The sequence below is a fragment of the Eremothecium gossypii genome, chromosome VII, assembly GCF_000091025.4.
Source record: "Eremothecium gossypii ATCC 10895 chromosome VII, complete sequence".
In the NCBI taxonomy this organism is placed as follows: Eukaryota; Fungi; Ascomycota; class Saccharomycetes; order Saccharomycetales; family Saccharomycetaceae; genus Eremothecium; species Eremothecium gossypii.
Genome location: NC_005788.4, coordinates 1,127,242 through 1,140,388, shown reverse-complemented (window position 1 = coordinate 1,140,388; position 13,147 = coordinate 1,127,242). Strand labels below are relative to the sequence as shown.

Below are 13,147 nucleotides of genomic sequence, written 5' to 3'. Positions count from 1 at the left end.
TCAGGCCATCTGCAGGAGTTGACGAGCGTGTGTTGCGAACGACGATGGGAAGCAGCAGTAGAAATAAGCGTGGGAAGCGCAGCGTGGACTGGGAGGCATATGTGGGGGAGGAGACGGCGCAGCAGCTGCGCAAGGTGGGCGGAGAGGGGGTGCCAGTGCCGGCAGAGCTGGCGCGGCAGTGGAGCTACACGTACAGCGTGGGGTGGCTGTACAACGTGTGCGCGAGCTACTGGACGGAGGCGGGAAAGCCGCTGTGGAAGGAGGTGCGGTTTGACGAGCGGCTGATGCTGGCGGACGTCGGGGTCGGGGAGGGCGTCTTCCGCGAGGTGCAGGAGCAGCTGCTGCGGGCGGTGTCGCAGAGCAAGGCGGCAGAGGTGGAGGACTGGGACGCGGTGGTGAAGCCGCTGTTGCGGGGCGCGGTCGCGGACTACGATGGGGACGCGGAGTTTGCGGCGCTGGGGGTGAGCGCGCAGTTCGAGGTCGTGTACCGGCTGATCAAGCTGGCGGAGCGGCGCAGCATCGCGTTCCGCAACTACGTGACGAACCACGAGGCGCTGTTCCAGTTTCCGCAGATCTGGGAGGACGAGCAGACGTCGGTGCTAGTGCTGCCGGGGAGCAAGGTGGTGCGCAAGCGCGTGGTACCGCGCAAGGGCGTGGGACTACGGATCCCGGTGAAGCTGCGCAACTGCACGGTGCGCTACGAGGACCCGGGCGGCGCAGTGGAGCTGGCGCACTACGACTACTCGAGCGAGCTGGACGCGTATCTGAAGGATATCGAGGTGGAGTACGAGGTGCTGGCGTACAACTGGCCGACGTTTCTGGCGTACGTGCAAGAGCTGGAGGAGGGGGAGTTCCGCGAGTTCTTCTGCGAGCTGCTGCCGTACGCCGCGGAGAACGAGGTGTACGGCGCGAAGCTGTGGGCGGGGCTCGTGAAGGAGCGCTCGATGCAGGAGCTGATCACGCGCAGAAAGCGCTCGTCACTCACGCCTTGTCGCGCGCGAGGAGGAGACGCAGCGACGGCAGGTGGAGGACGACTGGCACAGCAAGCTCGACGAGCGCGACCGCTTCCTGCGGCTGCGGAGCAAGCTCGTGGCCAAGCGTGCCAAGAAGACCAAGGACGCGCTGTGGACGGTGCTGTGGGAGCGCTTCGAGAGCGACGCTAAGATCGAGAAGATGCGGCGCCGCAACGAGGCCGCCACGCCCGAGGCGGGCGGCGACGAGCTCCTGACGCCGGCGGAGCGCTACGCGCTGGAGCAGGGGCAGGGCTTCCTGGCGCCTGTCGTCCCTGTCGCGGAGCCGGCGCGGCCCCTGGCCGTGCCCTGCAACGAGCTTCCCGATGAATACTGCATCACCAAGACTGACTTCGACCGGCTCGCTAGCCACGGCATCCCGGTCGAGGACGTCCACGAGGACAGCAAGGACTGGTACTTCCAGTGCCCCTGTGGAGTAGAGGAGGTTAGCCCGGGCCTAGAGAGCCCCGCGCTGCAGCAGGCCCTGGTCTGCTGCGACCAATGCCTCCGCTGGCAGCACTGGGACTGCCAGCACCCCGCAGCGATTGAGCTGCTGGCCGCGGGCAAGGACTCTCACAATTTTGCCCTCGTGCCCCCTGGGCCTGCCCCCACGCGCCGCGCCTCACGGCGCGGCGCGGCCGCAGACCCCTACCAGGACCCAGACAGACCAACGGCCCGCCGCCGCCCCGTCGGTGAGGCGGAACCGTTTTTGTGCTCCTGGTGCGTCGCCGCCCTGGAACGCACCCTACGTGCCTCCTTCCGCGACGAGCTCACCGCCACACGCCTGCGGGAACGCAAGCAGGCTGAGGAGCGCGAGCGCCGCAAGCGCCTCAAGGAGGAGAAGCGACGCCAAGTCCTCTTCCACCGCCAGCAGCAGCCCGTCGCCACGTTGCTCTCCCAGCACGCAGTGCCGGTCGCACAGTCACGTGACCAGTACCCCCTGCACCAGCCGCAGCTTGCATCCTGGCAGGTCCACCGCCCCAGCCCGGCCACTCACATCCTGCCTACGCAGCTGCCGGGCCCCGCCAGAACAGGCCTGCTTCCCCATGCACAGGCCCCGGCTACGGCCAAGCATGAGCCCCAGCCGGAGACCCTGCGTCCCGCACAGCCCGAAGGCACTAACGACCACGACGACGCCAATCCACCGTCGCACAGCCAGCGTAGCCCGGCCAGCGTGGCTAGCAGCGGTGCCTCTTATCCAACAGACACCTACGCCTAATGATAGAAGTCGCATGACAGTTTATACTGTATATATTTGGCCGCCGGCCGCGCCACCCACGGCGGTGGCCTTCTCGAGCCTTCGCCGAATTTCTTTTGCTGGCCTGTGTGCCCATGACCTACCCTGCGCAGGACATCCCGATGAGGTACACGAATCCCGCTGCCTACGAGGTTTAGTAATCTATGTAATCTACTGCTGGTCCCTAGCAACGGTGTAACAGCACGTAGCAGTACCGCGCAGCCGGGGAAGGGCGATTTCCGCTCATTTGCCCAACGGAATCTGGGGTACGCGGGCAGACCTGCCCCTAGTATATATAGAGCTGCCCATACGGCATCGCCCACGGACGGATAATGTCACCCGCTGCGCAGCTGTCGATGCACACAGGCTTGGGTCGTACACGGGCAGTCGCACAGGGAGACGTATTATACAAGTACAAACGACGGACATCGAGATTACTGTCGCACGCGGACCGAGCACTGCACAAGAACAAAGCTTCCGATTAAGTGTGCAAGGGCACAGCGGAAACACCAATGAGCGCGGGCGGTATAGAGCACGGGTACAAGAGAAGACTATGATAAAGCAGGCTGCTAAAAGCCCGGTTGTACCGGAACAAGAGTCCCGGCGGCACGCGCTTCTGGCGGACGTGGTGAGGCAGGGCGACGTGCAGTTTGCGGACGTGGAGGCGATATCGCAGCTTGCGGAGCTGGGGAGCGGGGCCGATGGACTGGACGACGAGGGCGGCGCGCTGGAGCGGCTTGCTGCGGTGCGGGCCTCGGCGCCGGGCCTGGCCCTTACGCCGTCGATGTCGTCGGTGATGTCGCAGATTCGCAAGTTCAACAACGCGCCCACGTCGATATCCAGCGGCTCGCTGGGCAGCGGCAGCGCGGCACCGAGCCGGAAACGCCGTGACACGAGTTTCAGCAGTACGTCAAGTTCGTCGGCCTCACGGAGGCGAAGGCGCAGCAACGGACCGCCGCTACTCGGCGAACCGCGATTGCGCGATGACGCGCTGTGGTTTACATCTGCCGAGGAGGGCGACAACGGGGACGAGGACGTGGAGGAGGTGCGCAGCGACGCCAGCTTCGGCCACCCGCTCACCGAGATCGGCGACGAAAACAGTCAGGCGCCGGGCTGCGGCGGCCTGGAGTCCACTGTTTATAACCTAGGGCTGCCGCATGTCAAGTGTGTCAATCCCCAGGACCTGGATCTTCAAGACGTGTGGTCGGCAGCGGACATCGTCCAATTATACCCACCAGTGTACCAACGGCGCACCAGGCGGCAGCCAGTGGCTCCGTTTCGGAGGGCGTCCGTGGAACTGACCATCGACGAAATGCGAAACGTGGGTATGATGATGGAGCCGCACTCCTCGGGCACACGCACGCGGCCCATTCTCGACACTATCGAACTGGAGCACTGGGCATCCGGTGATAACGACGCTACGCAAATTACCAAGATTATAGATAAAGAGGAGAACTGGCTTGAGATGCACCTCCCCAATCGACGCACGCGCCAGTCCTCGTTAAACCCTAATTTTCTGCGACTCTACGCCCTGGAGCTATCCTGTAAGCTCAAGAGCTTGCTACCTGATCTAAACGTGGACGAGCACGTACTAACTAAGCTATCATACGAGGAAATTTGGAACCTGAATATCCCTCACAAACACGAAAACGTCTCGCCGTACCAGATCAAGCTCGCGCTGATTACACGCCGCAAGCTGTGGACTGACATGTGCAACATTCTACGGCAGGATTTGCATGGCGTGAATGCTCCGTGGAACCTCAAATTTGTCTCTGGACACGCGAGCGAGGATGACTCCGGTCCCGGGTGCACTCCGTCTACCTCGTTGGTCCGCGTAGAGTCAGACGTCAAGCCGTGGTACAAAGGCGGCAAAGACTTCATGCTACGCCCGTGCGGAAAACTGGCAGTGGGCAAGCATTGTAAAAGGGAGATACAATACGTAGTAAAGGGCTGGTGCGACAGTAGGTTCAGCTAAGACTATGAAGATGATGATACACGGTGCTTTTGGTTACGCAACAATATTTAGTAAGTTTAATGACTTGGGATGTTTATAATGCAGGTTGCTATGTGAATTATTTGCCACCTCGCAGTCTGGCGTGCCCCGTGCTGCGGCGACACGCTGCCGTAAATCCATCCGTCCATGGGCTGATAAATTTAGATCTAAATGCCCGCTCTGCCGGTTGGCCTGCCGTTTGCGGACGATACCATTGTAGGCAGTACGCTGCGCCCCCTGACAGTGCACCGCGTGTTCAGTGGGTGGCCTCTCCCTATGTGAAGCGGTGTCGCCTGTCGCTGCGCCAGCGCGCTGATACATTCCAAGCCTGTTTGCAGGAACACAGAAAAGACTAAATCTGTCGTCGAAACTGGCGTTCCTCACTAATGGCTCATAAAGCTACTCCGCAGATCCAGGCAGACGCCGTCCGATACCGATGACGCACGGGAATTTCCTTCTACCGCCTGTTTTTGTTCCACAAGAGGCAGGCATCGCGAGGAAAGGCAAACTACATAACAGAAACTATGTACAGTTAGGGGCTGGTGCCCTGAAGGACGGAGGGCTCACTGTAAACCCGCTTTTTAAGATGCACCTGGCAGCATTCTGTATCGTAGAAGCTCGTGCGAAGGCTTCGGCCAAAGTGCACGTAATTGACGCCAAGATCTCGTCAGAATATACGAGAATTGGCCGTTGAGCAGATATCCGATTCACGTGAGATCTGCTAGCGAATCAGAGCGCGATCCCGCTATCTTCCATATAAGGATTATTGCGCCAGACAAGCTAACTGATGCTCGAGGTGTAGTACTTGGTTTCCTACGTAGGGGTGTCAGCTTGGAGGCACTGAGCACTGAAGTATCGCATTCGGATTGGAAGGAAGCAGCGATGCGACTAAGTGGTGTCCAATATAAGCTACGCCCTGGTCACATACGGTCTGTGGCGGTCGTCGGAGCAGGACCATACGGCGCCGGGGTTACGAAGGCGCTCGTGAAGGAGGGGAGCTTCGATCAAATCCATGTGTTCGAGAGGCGGGAACAATTTGGCGGGCTCTGGAACTACACGAAGCCGTTGCTGAAGCACCATGGGGTCACCTGCGCCGCAGCAGTACCGTGCGAGAACGCCCGGCTTCAGATGCGGCCGCAGCTTACGAAGGACGGGCGGCCTGCGTTCCAGACCGCGGCGTACCGCTACCTGGACACCAACGTGCCGCGGGATCTTATGCAATATCGGAGCATCAGCTTCCCAGAGGGCACGCCGCTGTTTCCTACCAGAGAACAGGTTCTAGAACACATACTGCAGTTCTGCCGGCCGATCAAGAAGTACGTGCAATTCAACACCGAAGTGACCAAGGTTAGCTACGACGATGCCAGAGCGAAATACAGCGTCCTCACGACCAACTTACTCGACAATACGACCAGGGCGATAGAGGTCGATGCAGTAGCGGTGGCTACTGGCTACTACAATATGCCCTTCATACCGGACCGCCCAGGCCTCAAAAGCTGGCACGAAACTTACCCTTGTTCCATCTCACACTCCATTGATTTCGACGCTCCTGAGGACTTCCTAGACGTGAAGGGTGAAATCATAGTTGTAGGCAATAATGCCTCGGGGTCTGACATTTCATATGAACTGGCACGCTGCCTGAAGCGTCCGATCTACAAGTCGAAGCGTTCTGAATCGTTGTTGCCAGGCGGGTCCGATTCAAACATTAAGGATGTTGCTGACATCAAGAGGCTAGACCCAGCGTCCAAAACAGTGGAATTGGTCGACGGGCAGGTGATACAGAACGTAGAAAAGTTGTTGTTTTGCACTGGGTACCTGAAGTCTGTTCCGTTCCTTCCCTCGTCTGCGAAAGAGGGCGAACACGGAAACCGTGTCATGAGCCAATTAATCACAGAGGGTGACAAGGTAACAGACTTGTACAACCATATGTTATCCATTAGACTTCCCACGCTGGCGTTCCTTGGTTTGCCCCGGTATGTGCTGCCAATTCGGCTGAGCGAAACCCAGGGCTCATGGCTGGCTAGAGTGTGGAGCGGCCGCATCTCCCTGCCATCCGAAGAAGTCCAGTGGAAGTACCATGAATGGACATTAGAAAACAACGGTCGTGGCATCAAGTACCACGACCTGCTTTTCCCCCATGATATACAACACAGTCAAAGATTAAATATGGAAATTAGGCATGCGGGCGCCGGAGGTCACTTTGGGGTTGAATGGACGGGCAATCACATAAAGCTGCGTGCGGCACTCAAACCTCTGAAGGAGGCCTACATCGAGTATCTGAAGCAGACAAATAAGCGTGCAGTATCGGTGGAAGAACTGATTGATAATGGCTATTTTACTTGGCCGGAGGACGCCACTACTTGCGTGCAGGTCCCCCATTTTGCCCCATAGTTCCCTGTCTGAGATACTGAGTAGGGCTTTTGTAGTTTTTATTTCCCCGCCTCGGCCGGCTGTCGAGAACCGAATCAGATATACATAGCTTACTCCGAGGTAGCATGACTGCCGGGCGACTCGCTGACTTATGGCCCCTATACAGTAACCCCGAACACCTACGATCTGGTCTCAGTCGTCGTAGTCCCGTCACTACAGTAGAAGTCCTCTCGTAAAGTTACGGTCACATGCCTATGAATATCCTCTTGCGGATTCTGGACTGGTAGTGCAACCATCGGAAGGCAATCTGCACGGGCGATAGGGGCTTTATTTTATGAAAGCCCCCTACTAGCTGCCAAACTCGTGTCTAGCCTACTGCCTATCGGAACGTGCGACTAGTGCTCCACCACTCGTTCTTTCAAATTATGTGTATTGATTGATATTCTCAGAGTTTCATTGTCAGTCTAGCAATGTGATGAGCTCTCAGCCAAGCCTGTAACCTGGGTCACCAGACCGCCGAGTAGCCCTTTCCCGTATGGTACCTGTTATTACATGGGGCTGGATCCTCCCCGTTTGCCCTCTAGGAATAGTTTCTCAAGTCGTCACATGATAGGCCTTTTGTTGGTAACTATGGCTGGGATATTAAAATGGCATTTGAAGAGGCAAATTGGCAGTACTTATTCATCTCACGAAACACAGCCAAAAGCTGCATGTTGTTGACTGGGGCCACTTAGTAGCATCGAAGGATTGTTTACTATGTCCATGAAGAACTACAGCTGTAAGTATTCTGTGTTGCAATATACTCAGCTAGACAAGACCACTAATACGTGCTGTTCCCAGTAACCTTTGTCGAAATAGTTAACCGTGACAAGAGCACTACGCGATGTCAGTGGTATCATGATGCGACAGCCGGCTCTGCCGGCTATGGAGCCGTGTCCAATAGGGCGCACAAAGACGTTACGCAGGAGTCGTTCCATAATCTGGTGCATGAGGTTGTGATCCCAAAGGTCGTCCGACTGACGGGAAACAAAGTGATCAAGACTACAATGACGTTCATCGACGGTTATGATTGCTACTACACGACGAATGATGCGGGCCAGGTGCTTGTGTGCTTTGCGTCGGTAGGTACGCCCAAAATCCTGCCTCTGCGCGCGCTGACGAGGCTAAAGGCGATGGAGACCTCCGACGATGCGGTGCTGCACCGGAACTTGGACGCAATACTCAAGGAATTCCATCAGGAGCTGTTATCATACCACGATCCCACCAGCAGCAACGCCACAGACCAAGACCTGCAGACCATTGTCAGTGTGATGAACGACAACATCGACAAGTTTCTGCAGCGCCAGGAGCGCATTTCCCTGCTGGTAGACCAGACGTCCCAGCTGAACCAATCCAGCTTCAATTTCCAGCGCAAGGCTGTCCGCATTAAGCGCAAGATGTGGTGGAATAATATAAAGTTCTGGACCGTTAGCGTGTCTGTTGGCCTCTGTGCCCTATTTATACTATGGATGATACTACATATATAGGACCCGCTCCCCAATGGTTCGTTAATGCTCGTCAAGCTTCGCGCGCTTGTGACTGCCCTCCTCCTCGTCCGCGGCGTCACCCTCCTCGGCCTGCCCCTCGTCCGCAGCCGGCGTCTTTTCCGCGCGGCGGCGCTGCACCTCCTTCTCGTACTCCACAACCCGCTCTCGCACCACGGATTCAAAGCCCGCCAGTCCGATTTGGTCCAGCGCCTTCAGCACGTCCTCCCCGCTGCAGGACTTGCGGTCGTTACTCTGTGCGATCTGACGTGCATGCATCAGCAGGTGGTTCACAAACACTGTCGACGACCGCTGCAACGCCAGCGACGCGTCCTTCGACAGCATCACGCGCGGATCCTGTTCCGCGGTCTGCACGGCCTGGTGTACCGCGTCCTTGGCCAGCGATGTAATAATGGACCTCGGGAAGAGCAAGTCATCAACCGTTAGCTTCTCCTGCTCTTTTATGTATGACGTTGTGGGGTAGTTCCCCTGTGCGTCCTTCTTCCAACCCTTGGGAGGCATTAGATCGCAGATATGACTCTCGTTCGCCGGCGTTGCCCTGGCTGCTGGCCGCTGAAGGGGATCGTTGTCAACATATTTCGCGGAGATGGCCGCCGCGTTACTCTCGCCGCAGACCATAAAATACACACACAAGGTAAAGAAAACGCTCTATAGATGATCTACTAGTGCTGCACACTTGCTATGAGTCTCCTCTAGCCCACCTATCCGCTGACCAACGCTGGGGGTTCCTGGTGATGCCGAGCAGCAAATGGCATTTTATACGTTCTTTGCTGCCGTTGCTTTTTTATCGTTCGAGCCCATCGCCCCACTTGCCTCATCTTCACGGTTTCTGAAGATGGCACAAGTAGCGAATAAAAGGACACTGGGGTATATTGGGTTCTGACGCAGTACTTCGGCAGCTTGGTGAGACAGCAGAATGGCTGTTCTGCGCCCTGTAGATATGCGGATGCAGCCTGCCCCATACGAGGGCCGGATGAAAGTGATCCATAAGATACTTGAACAGCTCCAGAAATATAGACCGCGGAAGGCCAACCTGGAGGGTCTGGCCGTGCAATGGGAGCACGAGGTGGCCAAGCGGTCCAGCTCGAAGCACGGGTACATGTTCAATGCGAGCTTGCTACTGCGTGACATCGCGCGGCACAAAGGTAACCTGAATCGACAGGGGCGATACGAGGCGCCGGCACCGCAGGTGAGTAAGGCAGAGGTGCTGGCCGCGCTACGGAACCTGGTGCTGAGCGAGCAGGTGCTGTCCGAGAATGGCTATGTCACGGCGCAGGACGCTTTGGAGAGCGCGGCGGAGGAGAAAGAGGGTCTGGAGACGTGTGTCAGGTGCCTGAAGAAGTTCGATGTGCGCGACATCATGGTGCCCACGCAGTGCCAGTTCCACGTGCTGAAGGAGCAGTATAACAAGGACATGCGGACATTCCAGTACCGCTGCTGTGGCGAGATAGGCACCTCCTGCACGCCGTTTGCGCTGGGGTGCAAAACGCTGGAGCACCACGTGTTCCGGCCCTGCACGTACGCCGCCATGTCGAAGCTGTTGCCGTTCCGCAACACGCGCGGGGTGGAGGGCGAGACGAACGTGCTGGCGCTGGACTGCGAGATGGCATACACTTCCTGCGGGTACGAGCTGATCCGTCTGACGGTGGTCGAGTTCTGGACAAACGCCGTGCTCTTTGACGAGATCGTGCAGCCACTGGGCGAGATCATCGACCTCAACACCCAGTTCAGCGGCGTCCACGAGATAGACCGCGCTGTGGCGAAGACATTTGAGGAGGCGAGGGAGGTATTTTTGTCGCCGGCGATGATTAACGAGAACAGCATACTGATTGGCCACGGCCTGGAAAACGACCTGAACGTATTACGGATTATACATGATAAAATTATTGATACAGCTATATTATACCCGAATGGTAAGTTCAAGTCCTCCCTCCGGAATCTAGCCTTTCAGGAGCTCAGTAGACGGATCCAGACGGGCGAGCACGACAGCTCAGAGGACGCCATTGCAGCAATGGACGTCGTCAAGCATAAGCTGGGCATCCCGCTCGACCGCAAGACGTGGTAGCCCTACGGCTGCTCCTCCAGCCGCGTGAGCCTGTCTTCAAGCTGGTCCTGCCTCTCAATTAGCGTGTGTATAAGCTGCTTAAGGTTCTGTAACTCAATCGCGATCATCCTATCTTCTGGAAGCTCGAACTTGACGTTCCTGCTGCGGGTCACGATCTGGCTCTTGCCCACCTTGTACCTCGATGCCTCGGAGTTTTGCCGCGTGTTCCGCCGCGTCACCTGCGTCACGTCCTCCTCGCGCTGCAACTTGGCAAGGAGATTCTGCCGCGTCGCCGCCCCGTCCTCCTGTTCGGACGCCAGGATCGGCTTGCGCTCCTTCACCGGCGAGAAGCGGTTGCGGATCCGGCTCAACGACCCGTCGCCGCCCGCCACCGTCATGTTGCTGAAGCCGCCATCGCCCTTCGTGGGCGACGCCGTGAACGCCGCGTCGCGGCTCCCGGGCCTCCCCGTCGCCCGCGCTGTGTTGAAAAAGTGCCGGTCCACGCTCTGTGTCAGACTCCGCAGGTGCTCGGGTGCCAGCAGCCGCTTGGGCGACGTCTGGTACGCGTGCTTGCCGGGGGAGAGCCGCATGGCAGGCTTGTCCATCGCTGCCCCATCCCTCCGCATCGGCGACCCCGCCAGCCTCTTGAACACGTCCGACCCCCTGGTTGCAGCCTCCCGGTTGCTGATATCGTTCAGTGGTTGCTGCATTGCGCCTGCCTAGTCTGTCAGCCTGCTCCTATCGCCCATGAGTTGGTTGAGAAGATGCGAAATTTACGTACTTTGTTTACATCTTCCAGCGGGAACTTCATGTTCGCGCAGACATCCAGAAACCGCACCGAGCCGCTACTGCCTCGCCGCATGTCTGGCTCTGGCCGCCAAGCGATGCCAGCGCGCCGTCTTTGTGCGCCCCTCCCCGTCCTTGTCGCAATACGTACCGCGTCGTTGCGCTACGATGCCTTTGTTGCCGATCCCACGCAACTAGCGCAGCAAAATCAGAGCTCTCCTGGCCACACAGATCGGTATGTTCGCCCGGAAACGCCCGCGCGGAGTTCGGGGCACGTCATGTGATGGACGACTGATATCCTTTTATACGTTTGATCACGTGCGCGCCGTTTTTTTCATATAGCGCTTTCATAGCATCCTTGGCGTCCTTGCGATTTCGGTCGCTTGGACATTTGGTCAATTTGAAACAATACAGAGATGATCAGCAGTTCCCCTGCATAAGGATGAACCGTTTTACAAAGAGATTTACTAGTTTTTTTGCAGAGCTGGCGGTGGCAAAGCAGCTGGCGGCGGCAGCGGCGGCAGGCGGGCGCGGTTGCGTCGCAGCATGCGGATATCTGTCCGGGGACCGCGCTGCGAAACCGGCGTTCGAGGCGCGCGGCAGGCAGACTACACAAATATAATAATATTACACGCGAGGTACGTAATGGCACGAACAGAAATAACGTAGCGCTATAAATAGGACGGGCCACGCTCAGAGGTACTTGATGTTGTGGTGGAACTCGTTGACGCCCGTGACGGCCTCGCCCCTGATGCAGACCAAGATGATCTCTCCCTCCTTCACACCCAGGCGCCACATGCTCTTGAGGAGGACCAGCTTGAGGCCGGGCACGCAGCCGTCGCCGCGCGTGAAGTCCGGGATCTTCTCCGTGATCTTGCACTCGTCGATCAGCGAGCAGATGTTGGTGCACTTGATGCCGTTGACCGTCAGGTCGCAGACGGAAACACAGCAGGGGATGATGAGACCGTCGGTCAGTGCGGGGTCGCGGTAGGAGTCCAGGCTGACGCCGTACTGTTGCATCTGGCTGCCGAACAGGGACACAAACCGGATGGCGGTGTCGCCGCGGATGTTCACGTGGATGGTCTTCTTGCGCTTGTTGAAGTATATGATGCAGTCCATCGCGCTGATCTGGAAAATCAGGTCGCGCGGGGTCGAGTCCAGGTAGGGCCGCATGTAGCTGCAGATGTGCCAGTCGGTGCACAGCCGCTGGCGCTTGGCCGGCGGCGCGTCCTGCGAGTCCGCCGCCGGCGGCTCCTCCGGCTCCTGCCCCGGGCAGCCCGCCATCTTCTCGGACTTGGCCTTGACGCCGATGCCCTTGGGGCTGAGGTCGTTGATCTGCATCGTGATCAGCTCGCTCTTGTAGAACGGGTCGTAGCCGACCTCCGCCTTGAGCAGCCGCTGCTCCAGGTTCAGGAAGTGGTAGAAGCGGCACTCCTTCAGCAGCGAGTTGCGCTTGCGGTCATCCATCGTGATCTCCGCGCCGTTGAGCAGCGCGATGATGTCCCTGAACAGCGCCGGCGACCGCGCCACGTACGGCGGCGACTGCGGCGGCGGCCGGATCGGCTTGCGCGACAGGTACATCTGCTCCAGCCCCGTGTACAGCGAGTCCACCGCCACGTCGAAGTAGTTCGGCGAGTTCCCGTGCGCGCTCAGCAGGTCCTTGGGTATCTTGAACGACGTCCCCCCGATGCACGTGTAGTAGTACTCCGAGTGCTTCAGCATGTCCCGCAGCCGCGGCAGGCTGTAGTACATCGCGTCCGCAAACAGCATCGTGTACTGCAGCTCGTCCCGCACCGTGATGCAGTACCCCTGCAGGTGGCTGTAGATCAGCTCGAACACCTCCGGCGACCGGTCGATGAACAGGATGTCCTTGCCGTCCCGCGCCTCCTCGACCTCCCGCTCCTCCCCTCGCCGCCGGAAGTACTCCGTGAAGTACGACGGCGAGTCCGAGGACAGCGATGCCCCGCTGATGCGGAACAGCTTGTGGCCTATCTGCACCAGGTACATATTCTCGTGCGGCAGCACGTTGGGTAGCTCCATGGAAAACTGCTCCCCGCGCTCAGACATTGTAGCTCGACTGCTGTCTCCTCGCGCCTCCTCAGTGCAGTACCCGCTCAGCGCCCTACTGAAATACTATCCGTAGAACCCGGGACGCCGCGCTGG

The 13,147-nt window shown here is 58.5% G+C and overlaps 8 protein-coding genes and 1 non-coding gene across 9 annotated transcripts; 6 read left to right on the top strand and 3 right to left on the bottom strand.

Annotated features, from left to right (window-relative positions):
* Positions 1 to 44: 44 nt before the first annotated feature.
* IOC2 (Ioc2p) lies at positions 45 to 2,229 on the top strand (the record flags this gene model as incomplete). Its single annotated transcript, NM_211784.2, is given in 1 exon segment — positions 45 to 2,229. Coding segments are annotated over 1 exon segment (2,184 nt in total).
* A 571-nt stretch (positions 2,230 to 2,800) lies between these two features.
* GIS3 (Gis3p) lies at positions 2,801 to 4,222 on the top strand (the record flags this gene model as incomplete). Its single annotated transcript, NM_211783.2, has 1 exon — positions 2,801 to 4,222. The coding sequence occupies one exon, from the start codon at positions 2,801 to 2,803 to the stop codon at positions 4,220 to 4,222; it is 1,422 nt and encodes a 473-aa protein (NP_986721.2).
* A 900-nt stretch (positions 4,223 to 5,122) lies between these two features.
* Positions 5,123 to 6,631, top strand: AGOS_AGR055C (AGR055Cp; the record flags this gene model as incomplete). Its single annotated transcript, NM_211782.1, has 1 exon — positions 5,123 to 6,631. The coding sequence occupies one exon, from the start codon at positions 5,123 to 5,125 to the stop codon at positions 6,629 to 6,631; it is 1,509 nt and encodes a 502-aa protein (NP_986720.1).
* A 741-nt stretch (positions 6,632 to 7,372) lies between these two features.
* NYV1 (Nyv1p) lies at positions 7,373 to 8,136 on the top strand (the record flags this gene model as incomplete). The annotated part of the gene is made up of 2 exons (NM_211781.2): positions 7,373 to 7,388; positions 7,451 to 8,136. The coding sequence occupies 2 exons, from the start codon at positions 7,373 to 7,375 to the stop codon at positions 8,134 to 8,136; spliced, it is 702 nt and encodes a 233-aa protein (NP_986719.2).
* Positions 8,137 to 8,157: 21 nt separating this feature from the next.
* Positions 8,158 to 8,772, bottom strand: DPB4 (DNA polymerase epsilon noncatalytic subunit; the record flags this gene model as incomplete). Its single annotated transcript, NM_211780.1, has 1 exon — positions 8,158 to 8,772. One exon carries the CDS (start codon positions 8,770 to 8,772, stop codon positions 8,158 to 8,160), a length of 615 nt encoding a protein of 204 aa, NP_986718.1.
* A 298-nt stretch (positions 8,773 to 9,070) lies between these two features.
* Positions 9,071 to 10,219, top strand: REX3 (RNA exonuclease; the record flags this gene model as incomplete). The annotated part of the gene is made up of 1 exon (NM_211779.1): positions 9,071 to 10,219. One exon carries the CDS (start codon positions 9,071 to 9,073, stop codon positions 10,217 to 10,219), a length of 1,149 nt encoding a protein of 382 aa, NP_986717.1.
* Positions 10,220 to 10,221: 2 nt separating this feature from the next.
* FIN1 (Fin1p) lies at positions 10,222 to 10,908 on the bottom strand (the record flags this gene model as incomplete). The annotated part of the gene is made up of 1 exon (NM_211778.1): positions 10,222 to 10,908. One exon carries the CDS (start codon positions 10,906 to 10,908, stop codon positions 10,222 to 10,224), a length of 687 nt encoding a protein of 228 aa, NP_986716.1.
* Positions 10,909 to 11,366: 458 nt separating this feature from the next.
* AGOS_AgSNR6U6 lies at positions 11,367 to 11,460 on the top strand. The gene has a single exon (NR_149415.1). It is a non-coding gene; the product is annotated as an AgSNR6_U6 (small nuclear RNA).
* Positions 11,461 to 11,677: 217 nt separating this feature from the next.
* Positions 11,678 to 13,051, bottom strand: AGOS_AGR050W (AGR050Wp; the record flags this gene model as incomplete). The annotated part of the gene is made up of 1 exon (NM_211777.2): positions 11,678 to 13,051. One exon carries the CDS (start codon positions 13,049 to 13,051, stop codon positions 11,678 to 11,680), a length of 1,374 nt encoding a protein of 457 aa, NP_986715.2.
* Between the last annotated feature and the right edge of the window lie 96 nt (positions 13,052 to 13,147).